General features: G+C 52.0%; 2 protein-coding genes across 4 annotated transcripts; one reads left to right on the plus strand and one right to left on the minus strand.

The window, feature by feature from the left end:
* Positions 1–1,120: 1,120 nt before the first annotated feature.
* On the minus strand, positions 1,121–3,920 carry SIGMAR1 (sigma non-opioid intracellular receptor 1). Of its 2 annotated transcripts, none has more exons than XM_043453221.1 (4): positions 3,640–3,920; positions 3,306–3,506; positions 3,093–3,172; positions 1,121–2,166 (listed from the first exon to the last, which is right to left on the minus strand). In XM_043453221.1, exons 1-4 carry the CDS (start codon positions 3,788–3,790, stop codon positions 1,828–1,830), a joined length of 771 nt encoding a protein of 256 aa, XP_043309156.1. In that variant the 5' UTR covers positions 3,791–3,920; the 3' UTR covers positions 1,121–1,827. The 2 variants fall into 2 exon arrangements, with proteins under 2 accessions (XP_043309156.1, XP_043309158.1); XM_043453223.1 differs by having other exon boundaries at positions 3,080–3,172.
* A 4,354-nt stretch (positions 3,921–8,274) lies between these two features.
* On the plus strand, positions 8,275–11,665 carry GALT (galactose-1-phosphate uridylyltransferase). Of its 2 annotated transcripts, XM_043453225.1 has the most exons (11): positions 8,275–8,449; positions 8,737–8,906; positions 9,190–9,265; positions 9,356–9,404; positions 9,529–9,658; positions 9,810–9,866; positions 10,025–10,147; positions 10,427–10,559; positions 10,662–10,745; positions 11,058–11,212; positions 11,494–11,665. In XM_043453225.1, exons 1-11 carry the CDS (start codon positions 8,425–8,427, stop codon positions 11,572–11,574), a joined length of 1,083 nt encoding a protein of 360 aa, XP_043309160.1. In that variant the 5' UTR covers positions 8,275–8,424; the 3' UTR covers positions 11,575–11,665. The 2 variants fall into 2 exon arrangements, with proteins under 2 accessions (XP_043309160.1, XP_043309159.1); XM_043453224.1 differs by lacking the exons at positions 9,190–9,265; positions 9,356–9,404 and having other exon boundaries at positions 8,308–8,449.
* The last annotated feature ends 267 nt before the right edge of the window (positions 11,666–11,932 follow it).

An 11,932-nucleotide genomic window follows, 5' to 3' on the forward strand; every position in this document is an offset into this window, starting at 1 on the left:
TAAGATTGTGTCAAGTTAAAGTGAGAAGAAATAACCACTGGACTTGGCAGAGATGGGGAGGAGCCCCGGAGCTTAGTCCTATGTGAAAGAAAGAAATGACACAGGCAGCTGGGGCATCCCTAGTAGATGTGGGCTCTAAGCCTAGAGGCAAAGGTGGGTTTCAGGGTGAGAGAAATCCTGAGGCTTGACTTTGCAACCTGTGGTCAAATGGAGAGGCTGCAGCCAGGGCCTGTCATGGCCCACACGGTGTTGGTGGACTCTCAGGAGGCCATCTTGCCTGGACCTCACATTCATTCTGTGTGATCAGTTTAGACTTTTGATGTTCTCAATGGTTATATATGTAGTCTTTTGTATTTTTGCTCATTAGAATGTCAAATTTTTAGAATAAGAGATTTTTTATAACTATGTTTCTTCCATTTTAAATATATTAGTGCTAAGAAGTGAGGCCTGGGCCTTGCTCAACCTCAGAGCGAGGTAGGAGGGTGAGGCAAGTGCAGGGCCTGTGGGAGTGTACACTTCAGGCACCTCTCTGATCTCATCCTAGTCCCAGCCCTCACTACCTCAGACATCACCAGAAAATGTGCCTGCTGCCCGCTCCTGGGAGCTCCCACCGAAGTAAGGGGTCCTGGAAAAAGCCGACTGGAGGAGCAACTCTTGCTCTGGGTGGAGGTGAACAAGCTACCCTGGAGACCTAGTGCAAAGCAGATGGAGAATGACACGGCCTTTCAGCTCAAAAGTGGCTGCACACTGCCACCCAGTGATCATTCAGGGTAGGAATCCCAGGACTGTTCCCAGAACAGCACTAGCAGAGGTAAGACCAGACACCAAGAGGAAGACACACACCTCAGTTAACCGTGAATTTCTTAAAACTGTGGCATTCAAACCTGGTGGAGAGAACCTTATGAAACATGCTGATCTCAAGGCCTCAACCCAGAACTGATCTCTGAGGATTGGGCACAATAATCTATAGAATCAATGAGCCTGCGGGTGACTCCTGGGAACACTGAAGTATTGAGTAAAAAGTTGCTGTCATAAACTGAATCACACAGTGAGGGAGAGACCTTCCTGAGGCCCCCAGGAGTTAGAGGTTTTCCTGTTGCTCAGACACAAAAAGAAATGAAACTGTTCAACAGGTCTTTATTAACAGAGACAGACAGATGAACAGAGAATGCAGCAAGGGCAGTGTCCAGAAGCTGTGATGGGTGTGTGCACAGAAAAGGCTTTCTCTAGGCCAGCGACGGCCCCTTGGACCTGGGTCCACCTGTCCAGGTACTTGTCCCAGCAGTGGGCCCTGGGCTGAGGCCAGCTTCCCCATCATACCCTGGAGGGAGGTGTGACCTCAGCATTTTCCATTCTCCTGGTTCTCCAGAGGGTAGGGGACAGACCATGAGGATACTTGCATAGCAGGGGAACAAAAAGGGGTAAGGCATATGGTGAGGATGGGAGATGAAGGGGAAGGGCATCATAGCTGCAGATGAAGGGAGCCTCCAAAGGCAGCCCCTCTTCTCCCCCATCCCCCCTAATCAATGGCTGCTGGGCTGAAGGGTCAGACCCAGGCAGTGTGAAATAGCCACCCCCATCCCTAACTCCAGAGCCCTGACTAGGGGCAGAGAGGCTCTGGAGAGGCCTGAGTTAGTGAGTCGAGCTTGTGGGATATGTGTTGGAACATGACTGGCTCCCTTGGTATACGTGGGGCTCCCTCTCTGGATGGGTGTGAATGCTGCCATATACACAGGATTCAGTATCTGAATGTGTGTCTCATGTGTTCCCACGACTCTCTCTGTTTGGTTGTATAAGCATGTATGTTCCTGCTCATACATCAGGGCCTCAGTATCTGCATGTGGTATGTTCCTGTCTTTTCACATGGGCTCCAGCAAGTGGATGTGTGCGGGCCCGCCCGCTCCTGTCCATCCACAGGTCCTCCTTCAGGCCTGGCTGGTCAGGCATCCTGGCCGAAGAGGTAGGTGGTAAGTTCCAGCCGGAGGCCCCGGGCATAGGCTCGAAGAGTGTAGAAGAGGGTGAGGAAGTCCTGGGTGCTGAAGACAGTGTCAGCCAGTGCGAAGCCCAGGGTAGAGGGGATGACACCCCGGCCATACTCCACCATCCATGTGTTTGGCCCCCACTCCACAGCCGTTGCTTCACCAGGCCCGTGCACCACCGTCTCCCCTGGGGGGACAGGGAGCAACCACCTGAGGAGCTGGGCCCTGCCCTTCCCTTCCACAGCCACCCCCACCCCCTGCCTATAGGCTCTCTAGGGGTAGGGAATGGACAGGCAGCTTCAGGAAAAGAAAAGCTTTACCTCACTGGTCTGGTTGGGTAAGGGGCTAAGAAGGCCACTCCTGAACTTTCCTCTGTGGCATCACCTGATTCATGTCCTCTCGTAGGGGAAGTCTTACTTAGCCCCACATCACTGTCTGGGAGCCAAGGAAGTCTGCATTCCCAAGCCTCACTCATGTCAAGCAGAAGTTTAGCTAAACTTGGGCTGGGCCTATTAGATAGGGTGAGATGAATATGAAACTTGCTAGGCTTTCTGAGAAATGTAGCTGTTCAATTACAATGCCGGCCACCCTTGTTTGTTTGTTTTTTGCTGTGCTGTGTAGTATGCGGGATCTTAGTTCCCCGACCAGGGATCTGACCCATGCCCCCCTGCACTGGGAGTGCAGTCGTAACCACTGGACTGCCAGGGAAATCCCATGCCTGCCACGCTTGTAGCATTCAACCCCAAACTTACTTAGCAGTCCTAATGCTTCATTATACAAAAAAGGGGAGAAACCGTCTGCCTTGTCTTTGGGGCATGACAGCATTTCTGATTACCCAACTGACTCCAGTAACTGCTGGAATACTGGATGATTAAAAATCAGACATGGTTAACAGGAAGTTATGTTTCCACTTGGACAGGGGAAAGTCACAGAAACCCTCAACACTGTCTCACCAACCACCTGTGGCTTACCTGGAGGGCAAAGGAACTAGGCGGAGGGCCCCTCAACACACCCCGTTTTCCATGGCATGGCTCCTTCCCCCAACTACAGGCACCCAAGAATGAAGAGACCCACCTCTCTGACAAAGTCACTCAACCCACCTGGGTAGAAGACCTCACTTTTAGTAGTACCCTCTCTCCACTGGTGGAAGGTGCCAGAGATGATGGTATCCGAGATCTCAGCCCAGTAGCGCCCTGAGGAATAATCAAATGGACACTGAATACCAGGGTATCCGTAGCATCCTATGGCTTGGCCAAACGGCAGAAAGGAGGGCATGGGCCTTTGTACAGCCCCAGCCTCCCAGTCCGGCCCGCCGCCAGCACTGACCCGAGTGGCCGCTAGAGCCCAGAGCGGTGCCGAAGAGCAGCACGTACTCGGACAGGGAGGCGTGCAGAAGGCACATGGCGCCCATCCAGCCTCCCGCGTTCACGAACACCCACTGCAGGTCCTCGTCGGGCAGCACGTGGCCAGGGTGCAGCCGCCGCAGCTCCACGATCAGCCGAGAGAAGGCCAGCTCGTGGTCCAGCCCTGGTGGGGGAAGAGGAACAACAGAGTCAGGGCCAGCACCAGTCCGGAACTGGGAAACGGTGCCCCCGGAACCTGCAGCTCGTCCCAGCCCGCCCCAACCCGTGGTCCTCCACCCGTTCACCCGCCGGCTCACCCGCGTACTGCCGAGCCAGCTGCGCGATCTCTTCGTGCTGGAAGACGAAGCTCTGAGTGCCCAGCCAGAGCCAGAGCACCTGGGCCAGCACAGCCGCGACCGCCAGGAGCAGTGCGGCCCACGCCCACCGCCGGCCCACGGCCCAACACATCCCTGTGGGTGGCCTGGCACAGTGCAGCGCTGGGGGGATGCCGGGGCAAGAGGCTTTGACTCTCACTGCCTCCGAGTCTGCGGCGCGCGGTCCACTACCCGTTCCCCCGCCACCGCCGTGGTACGGCTCGCCCTGGCCAATCGGAACTGCCAGGGCGCCGGGGCACCGCCTCTCGGGTTGAACCATTATCTCTCTGGGAGCGGGGAGCCAGGAGCTCCGAGGGGGCGGGGCGCCGCCGCGCGCGTCAGGCGAGGGGGGCGGGGCCAGGCCATCCGAGCTGCCGGCCTTGGGGCCTCTACGCGGGGTCTCTCCTAGCGCCGTCCTACTTGCGGTTGGAGGGGAAGGCGGTGAAACGCAGAATGGACTGGCCCTCCTGGGCTCATTGACTCGGAAGCTGAGTCTTCCGGGACTTGTGATGGTAAAGGCCCGCCTTTGTTAGCACAGAAGGTGGGAAGGAGGCTCTTCACCTTGGGAATGTATGGAAGGCTTTTGGAGGCGGTGACTCTTGAGCAGTGTCTTTAAGAGCGATGGGAAGGGCATTGCAGTGAGCCAGTGAGACCTTCTCCAAGAGCAAAGGCATGGAGAAGAGACACAGCGTGGGGTCTTCCGGGGGCCGATAATTCTTTCTTTATTCAGAAGCACAAAATGTGAGAGGAGGGCCTTGTAAACCAACTGAAGGTTCTCAGCCGCGGGAGAGTGATAAAGGCAGAGAAGCAGAAGAAACAGAAAAAAAAGGCAGCATAATGCAGTGATAAGAAAGACTGACTGGATTAAAAACCTGGCCCCTGCCACCTACTAGTTGTGTGACCTTGGACAAGTTATTTAAACTCTTTGTAACTCAATTTTCTCATCTGTAAAATGGGATGAATAAAAGTACATAGTTAAAAAAAAAGTACATAGTTTATTGTGATGAAGACTAAACCAGTTAATATTTACAAAGCAATTAGAGTCTGGCATGTGGTGTCATTTGCTAGTTATATAAATAAAACATAAAGGAGAATTGGATGACTGTAGCCTCACACAGAATGATGGAATGAGAGGTCAACACAGTCAAATATAATTGAGCGGTCCTATTAAATGATGGGAAACGGTCACTGAGTTTCTCAGGAGGGGCATGTAGCAGAGAGGTTGCTATACATTCACAAATCCATTCCTTTTGCTCTTGGGCAGCCAGACTATATTCCAGTCTACTCAGTAGTTAGGTGAGGTCATGTGACTGTGTTCTGGCCAATGAAGTATAGGCAGAAATGATGTATGCCACTTCAAGGTCTGGCTCCTAAAACCTTCTGTGAAATTATTGACACTCTCTCTCTTGCCTTATCTATTATCATAGTTACCTACGGTTAAGTAGTTAGTAGAGAATTCTGAATGTTGCATGGGACAGAGCACTTCCTCTCTCCCACAGTGGACTATGGTGCTAAGCCACTGAGTTTGCGGGTTGTTTGTTACAGCAACTAAGATTATTTATCCTGATTACTAAAGGGCAAAAGACTTGTTACAGTGTACCGTGCAGGTAAGAGTAGAGCCTGGGAAGATGGACTATTTTTTTTTTTTTTTTTGAGATACTTTTAACTAAGAAGGGAAAGATTTAAAAAGGGATTATTGCAAGACTGAGGGAACATGTTTTTGTATTGGCTCTGGCTTCTGTGACACTCCTGAATTGACCATTCTTTAGTATCCCGAGTAGCCCAGAACTCTGGTCTCTGCCCTGCTGTTTTAGGCAGAGTCCTCTGGGCCTGTCCAGATCTGCAGCGAAATCTTTTTGAAAATATTTTTCAAAATCTTCTCCAGCACACACTGTTTTTAAAAAAGAGAAAGGCTAATTATTAGAGAGATGCAAATCAAAAGCACACTGAGGTATGACATCACATGGGTCAGAATGGCCATGATCAAATTGTCTATAAACAATAAATGCAGGACAGGATGTGGAGAAAAGGGAACCTTCCTATCCTATTGGTGTAAGTTTACCAGTAAGTTTACCAGTTGGTACGGCCACTATGGAGAACAGTATGGAGGTTCCCTAAAAAATAAAAATATAGCTACCACATGATCCAGCAATCCCATTCCTTTGCATATATTCAGAGAAAATCATAATTTGAAAAGATGCTTGCAGACTTCCTTGGTGGTGTAGTGGATAAGAATCTGCCCGCTAATGCAGGGGACACGGGTTTGACCTCTGGTGCAGGAAGATTCTACATGTGGCAGAGCAACTAAGCCTGTGTGCCATAACTACTGAGCCCGCCCGCTGCAACTACCGAAGCCTGAGAGCCTAGAGCCTGTGCTCTGCAACAAGAGAAGCCACCACAATGAGAAGCCCATGCATCACAACAAAGAGTAGTCCCTGCTTGTTTCAACTAGAGAAAGCCCACACAAAGAGCAGTGAAGACCCAACACAGCCAAAAATAAATAAATAAAATTATATTGAAAAGAGAAAAGATGCAAGTACCCTAATGTTCATTGCAACACTCTTTACAATAGCCAAGACATGGAATCAACCTAAATGTCCATTGACATGGATAAAAAAGATGTGGTACATATACATGATGGAATATTACTCAGCCATAAAAAAGGATGAAATAATGGCAACACAGATGGACCTAGAGATTATCATACTAAGTGAAGTAAGTCAGACAGAAACCAGTAACCAAAGCACATGTTGCTGGGACTTCCCTTGCAGTCCTTTGGTTAAGACTTCATGCTTCCAATGCAGGGAATGCAGGTTGGATCTGTGGCCCTGGAACTAAGATCCCACATGCTATGGCATTACAAAAAAAAAAAAAAAGGCTGAATATTTGGAAATTCCCTGATGGTCCAGTGGTCTGTGCTTCCACTGCAAGGGGAATGGGTTTGATCCCTGGTCGGAGGATTAAGATTCTGTATGCCATGTGGTGTGACCCAAAATAAATAAATAAATAAATAAAATAAGCAAATAGTTTTTTAAAAAGGCACATAACCCTTCCTGTTTTTCTCCATCCTGAACTCCCCTCTGGGCACACTGTTGTGGGGTCAGCTACAGTGGCTGCTGCAGTGGCAATATTTATTGTTAGCAGACAACATGCCCTTTCCACAAAAAGCAGATCTTTTATCCCTTTTATCCCTTTCCCTCCCTATTTCATGGGCAACCAATGGGATATATAAAGCTGTGGTTTCTCAGCTCCCTGCCCTCTAGTGGTCGGCTTTAGATTTGAGTGTGAGGCCCCTGGGGCAGAGATAAGGTAAATGACCTAAGACCCAGTTTTTACATCTGAGCTCAGCAAAACATCTGGCTTGACCTGGTGTGGCTTGGGGGAAGGGGCCTTCCTGCTACTGCCCAGCTCCTAGCTCACTAAGTTTCTATCTTAAGGTTCACTGAGCGAGCGAGTTCCTTGGTAGCCGAGTGTTTAGGATTCTGGGCTCTCACTGCCATGACTCAGGTTCAATCCCTGGTTAGGGAACTGAACATCCTGTGCATGGTGTGCCAAAAAAAAAAAAGAAAGGAAGAAAGGCAAGCTCACTGAAGTCTCAGAGACATTTCAGAGCATCAAGAAGAGCCTGTCAACTTGGGTCCACAACTCAGTTTGGCCACTTACCATCCTCTGGATGACCTTGAGGTCTCTGTTCTCCTCTGCGAAGTGGGGAAGAGGTTCAGGCAATATTTAGATGACTCTATAAAGTGCCAGGGGAGGAATTAATTTGAAGTTTATCCTAGTTTTAGCCAACTGGTTTGATCCAAGGAAAAGTTGGAGAAGGGACAGGATTGTGCAAAGGAAACACTCCTGACCTCACCCAGATGGTTGTTGGAGCTACTGATAGTGCTATCCTCCCCACAATTTCAGATTTCTTATAGCCTTCTTACCCTGACCACTTCCTATGCTTTGTGTGTGTGTGTGTGTGTGTGTGTGTGTACATATGACAGAGAGAGAGAATATGGTTAGTTAGCCCCCTTTCCCCAAACCTGTTTCTGCTGCCTGGTGGGGCAAGCATATGGTTACAGTGAGGTACCCACTCCTCCAAGTAGTTCCTGAAGCCTGGGTTTAGGTGAAGCAGATCAAACCCCACAGCCCCGTTCCCCATCCCCTTGCTTTTCCTCCACCAGAGTCACTGAACAGGTAAGTGAGGTGATTGTGGATCCAGGGTTATACCCTTACCTGTCCCAGAATGTAAGCTCTGGGAGGGCTGAGACTATGACTTGTGCACACAGGTACATCCTTTTGCGCCACATGGAGCCTAGGTTCCTGGCACGCGGTAGATACTCAATAGGTAAATATTTGCTGAATGAATGATCAAATGAATGACTTAATGCAGCAAAGAAGTCTTTTAAGCATCCTGGAGCTGAGGGATCTGTAGTAAGCAGTTTCACAGAGGCTGTTTCAGGGTAGTTAGTGGCTTTGGCCCTAGAGTGGGATCATCAAAGTCGCCCCCTGTAGGGGTAGTCAGTCCTGAGCCCCGCCCCCAGGTAGGGCAGGGCGGACCCTCGGGCTGTCACGTGCTGGCGGCTGTCCAATCATCGAGGTCGGGGCGGGGCCGGACAGACTAGGCGATGGGGGCGAAGTGAGCAGGCTCAAAGTTCCAGACGATACCTCCCCCCCGGTGGCCTCCAGTCGCGCCGCGCAGAGTGTCCTGAGCAGCGCCAGCGGGCGTTAGAGGCGGACGCCATGGCCACAAGCTTCCGGGCAAGCGGTAACTGCAGGGCGGCCGGGACTCGCTGGGACGCGAAACTGAACCCTCCTCTTCCTTAGGAAGGGGCCGTCCCTGCCTGCTGGTCGGCGCGCCCACCGGTCCAGGCACGCGCGGCGAAGGGACACGCCGGTGTTGGGGCTGCAGGCTAATTGGCGCTGGGAACGCTCAAGCTGCGGCCTTTAGCTCTTGAGCAGGGTGGGGCCAAGAGCGTGCATCCGAGCTTGGGCCTTCTGCAGGGGAGAAGGGGGCGGAGAGCTTTGTGACTGATCTGGACTCTCTGCCGCCAGAGCATCAGCATATCCGCTACAACCCGCTACAAGATGAGTGGGTGCTGGTGTCAGCGCACCGTATGAAGCGTCCCTGGCAGGGGCAGGTCGAGCCCCCGCCTCTGACGACAGTACCCCGACATGACCCCCACAACCCTCTCTGTCCGGGGGCCACACGGGCCAATGGAGAGGTCAGTCTTTAGATCCTACATCTGCAGGCTTGGCGGGGGGTGGGGGTGGGGTGGGAATAGGGGAAGTAGCTCCGTCTCCTTTCCCTTACAGCTTCCCTTCACCCTACAGAGGAATGGACCCTAACCCTTCACCTCACAGGGGGAGTGGACCTCCTTCTGGGTCATATCCCACCAAATCTTTTTGACCTCAGAGTGGCCTTCCCCACCTACTTATAACCTTGAGACCCACCAGATGACTGGTGGTATGGGCCAGCAAAGGCTTCTAGCCCATCCTTGTCTGTAGGTGAATCCTGACTATGAAGGCACCTTCGTGTTTGACAATGACTTCCCAGCTCTGCAGCCGGATGCCCCTAGTCCAGGTAACCTGGCTCTGGATGCTGTTGGGGAGCAAAGAGGTTGTACCTTGTTGGGGGACTTCTGCTGCAGAGAGTGATACCCCTTTATCTTAGGACCCAGTGATCACCCCCTTTTCCAAGCAGAGGCTGCTCGAGGAGTTTGGTAACAATGAATTTCTACTCTTACACCCTTCAACCTGGGGCCTGGACTGAATACTCGGATTGGGCCCTACCCCCGACACAGCAAGCCCTATACCTAAGTCACCTCTCCTTCCTTCACCACCTAGTAAGGTCATGTGCTTCCACCCCTGGTCGGATGTGACACTGCCACTCATGTCAGTCCCCGAGATCCGAGCTGTCGTTGATGCGTGGGCCTCAGTGACAGAGGAACTGGGTGCCCAGTACCCTTGGGTGCAGGTCTGTGAGGTTGCTCCCTCTACTAGATGGTCAGGGAAGGGGTGGTACAGTTTGGTTCTGGGAATTGGCACTTTTATTTCCATGGGCTGTGGTCGGGAGGGGTTGACTTGGTATCTTTTTGGCTATAAAGCTCCCTACTCCTACCTCGTAGATCTTTGAAAACAAAGGAGCCATGATGGGCTGTTCTAACCCCCATCCCCACTGCCAGGTAAGAGTGTGAGGGGCTTCCATAGATATCTGGACTGAGTCCAACCCAGCACTGTGGGGTGGGGAACCGGAGTAAGGGAAGGGCCAGAGGACATATGCTACTGATGTGGAGGCTCAGGGGGTGAAGGATCTGCCTGCTCTTCTTCTGCCCCTTGACAGGTGTGGGCCAGCAGCTTCCTGCCAGATGTTGCCCAGCGTGAGGAGCGATGTCAGCGGGCCTATCAGAATCAGCATGGAGAACCCCTGCTCATGGAGTACGGCCGCCAGGAGCTGCTCAGGAAGGTGGGAGAAAGCCAAATCTTGTGTCCCTAAGAAGCCCTAGCCTCACCCCAAAAGGAGAGGTGTGTGAAGGAGAAGGGTAGAAGGGAAGTAGCAGAGAGACTTGCTAGGAGGACACAGCAATAAGCTAAAGGAAAGATAATGAAGGCTTAGACTAGGATGGTAGTGATAGAGGTGGTGAGAAGCCATCAGTTTCTGCATAGGGTTTTTGGTCTTCCCTTACCTATTTGCTGGCCTCCTCACACCCACCTTGATGATATCATTTCCATTGGGTTGGCCTAGGAACGTCTGGTCCTAACTAGTGAGCACTGGTTAGTGCTGGTCCCCTTCTGGGCAGTGTGGCCCTTCCAGACACTACTGCTGCCCCGCCGGCATGTGCGGCGGCTGCCCGAGCTGACCCCTGCTGAGCGTGACGGTGAGTCTCCCAACTGGGCCCCTGGGGCCAGGCTTTGGCGGGGGATGGCTCTGGTGGGGACAGCATCTGCGCCCCAGACTGAGAGTCAGGCTCTGATTCCAGATCTATCCTCCATCATGAAGAAGCTCTTGACCAAGTATGACAACCTATTTGAGACATCCTTCCCCTACTCCATGGGCTGGCACGGTGAGGCTTCCAGAGCACCCATGTCCATCCCTAATGCCATTTCTGGGCTCCTGGGTTCTGGCTTAGTGGACTGCCACTCCCAGCAGGCCTTGGAACGCTTGCTGGGGAAGCCTTTAGAGCAGATATGCCGGAACTGAGGGTGGAGACGCGAACTTAGTGAAATTATGTCTCCCAGTGCACCTTCCAGTGCCTTGTCTTTCTGGCAGAGAATGCTGGAAGATGTAGTTTTCAGGTACCTGCTATGGTTTGGGGAGCTAGGCTGAAGAGCTAAGAAAGGACCCTTCCCAACCATCTCTTCCTTCTTTCTGTCAGGGGCTCCCACAGGATCAGAGGTTGGAGGCAACTGGGACCACTGGCAGCTACATGCTCATTATTACCCTCCACTCCTGCGCTCCGCTACAGTCCGGAAGTTCATGGTTGGCTATGAAATGCTTGCCCAGGCCCAGAGGGACCTCACCCCGGAGCAGGTCAGGACTTGGAACACCCTGGATCCTTGGGTCCCCTTTTCTCTCCTGTTTCCTCTAGGGATCCCAACAATCATGACCCTGAAAACCCCCATAACTTGGGTATTCCTGGGGACTCCAGAGCTGCTCAACTCCTTCATCTCTGGCTATTCCAGCAATCCTTCTCACCAACCTCCCTGCCCCACACACCCTCCCCAGTGTCTAGTGTGTTCTCACACTCAGAACTCCATACCCCATTCTGGGCAAACATTACCCTCCCTAATTATCCCCTTTCCCCCTTCCAGGCTGCAGAGAGACTAAGGGCACTTCCTGAGGTTCATTACCGCCTGGGGCAGAAGGACAGGGAGACAGCAGCCATCGCCTGACCACGCTGACCACAGGGCCTTCTGCCTGCGGACCAGGGCTTAGAGTTTGGGCAGATGTGGGATCAATAAAACTATGCTTCTCAAACTTTAATCACATATTCTAATGCCAGAGGAGTATGAACTCTGATCCCTGGGGGTCTGGGGTTAAAGGCTGAAGGCATAGCTCCAGCCAGAACTTTTCTTTGTCAACTTTTTTGCTTACTCAGTCGCTCAGTTGTGTCTGACTCTTTGCGACCCTTTGGACTGTAACCCACCAGGTTCCTTTGTCCATGGGATTTTTTAGGCAGGAATACTGGAGTGAGTTGCCATTTCCTTCTCCAAGGGGATCTTCCCGACCCAGGGATTGAACCCGCGTCTC

Source organism: Cervus canadensis, chromosome 30, assembly GCF_019320065.1.
Source record: "Cervus canadensis isolate Bull #8, Minnesota chromosome 30, ASM1932006v1, whole genome shotgun sequence".
Classification (NCBI taxonomy): domain Eukaryota; kingdom Metazoa; phylum Chordata; class Mammalia; order Artiodactyla; family Cervidae; genus Cervus; species Cervus canadensis.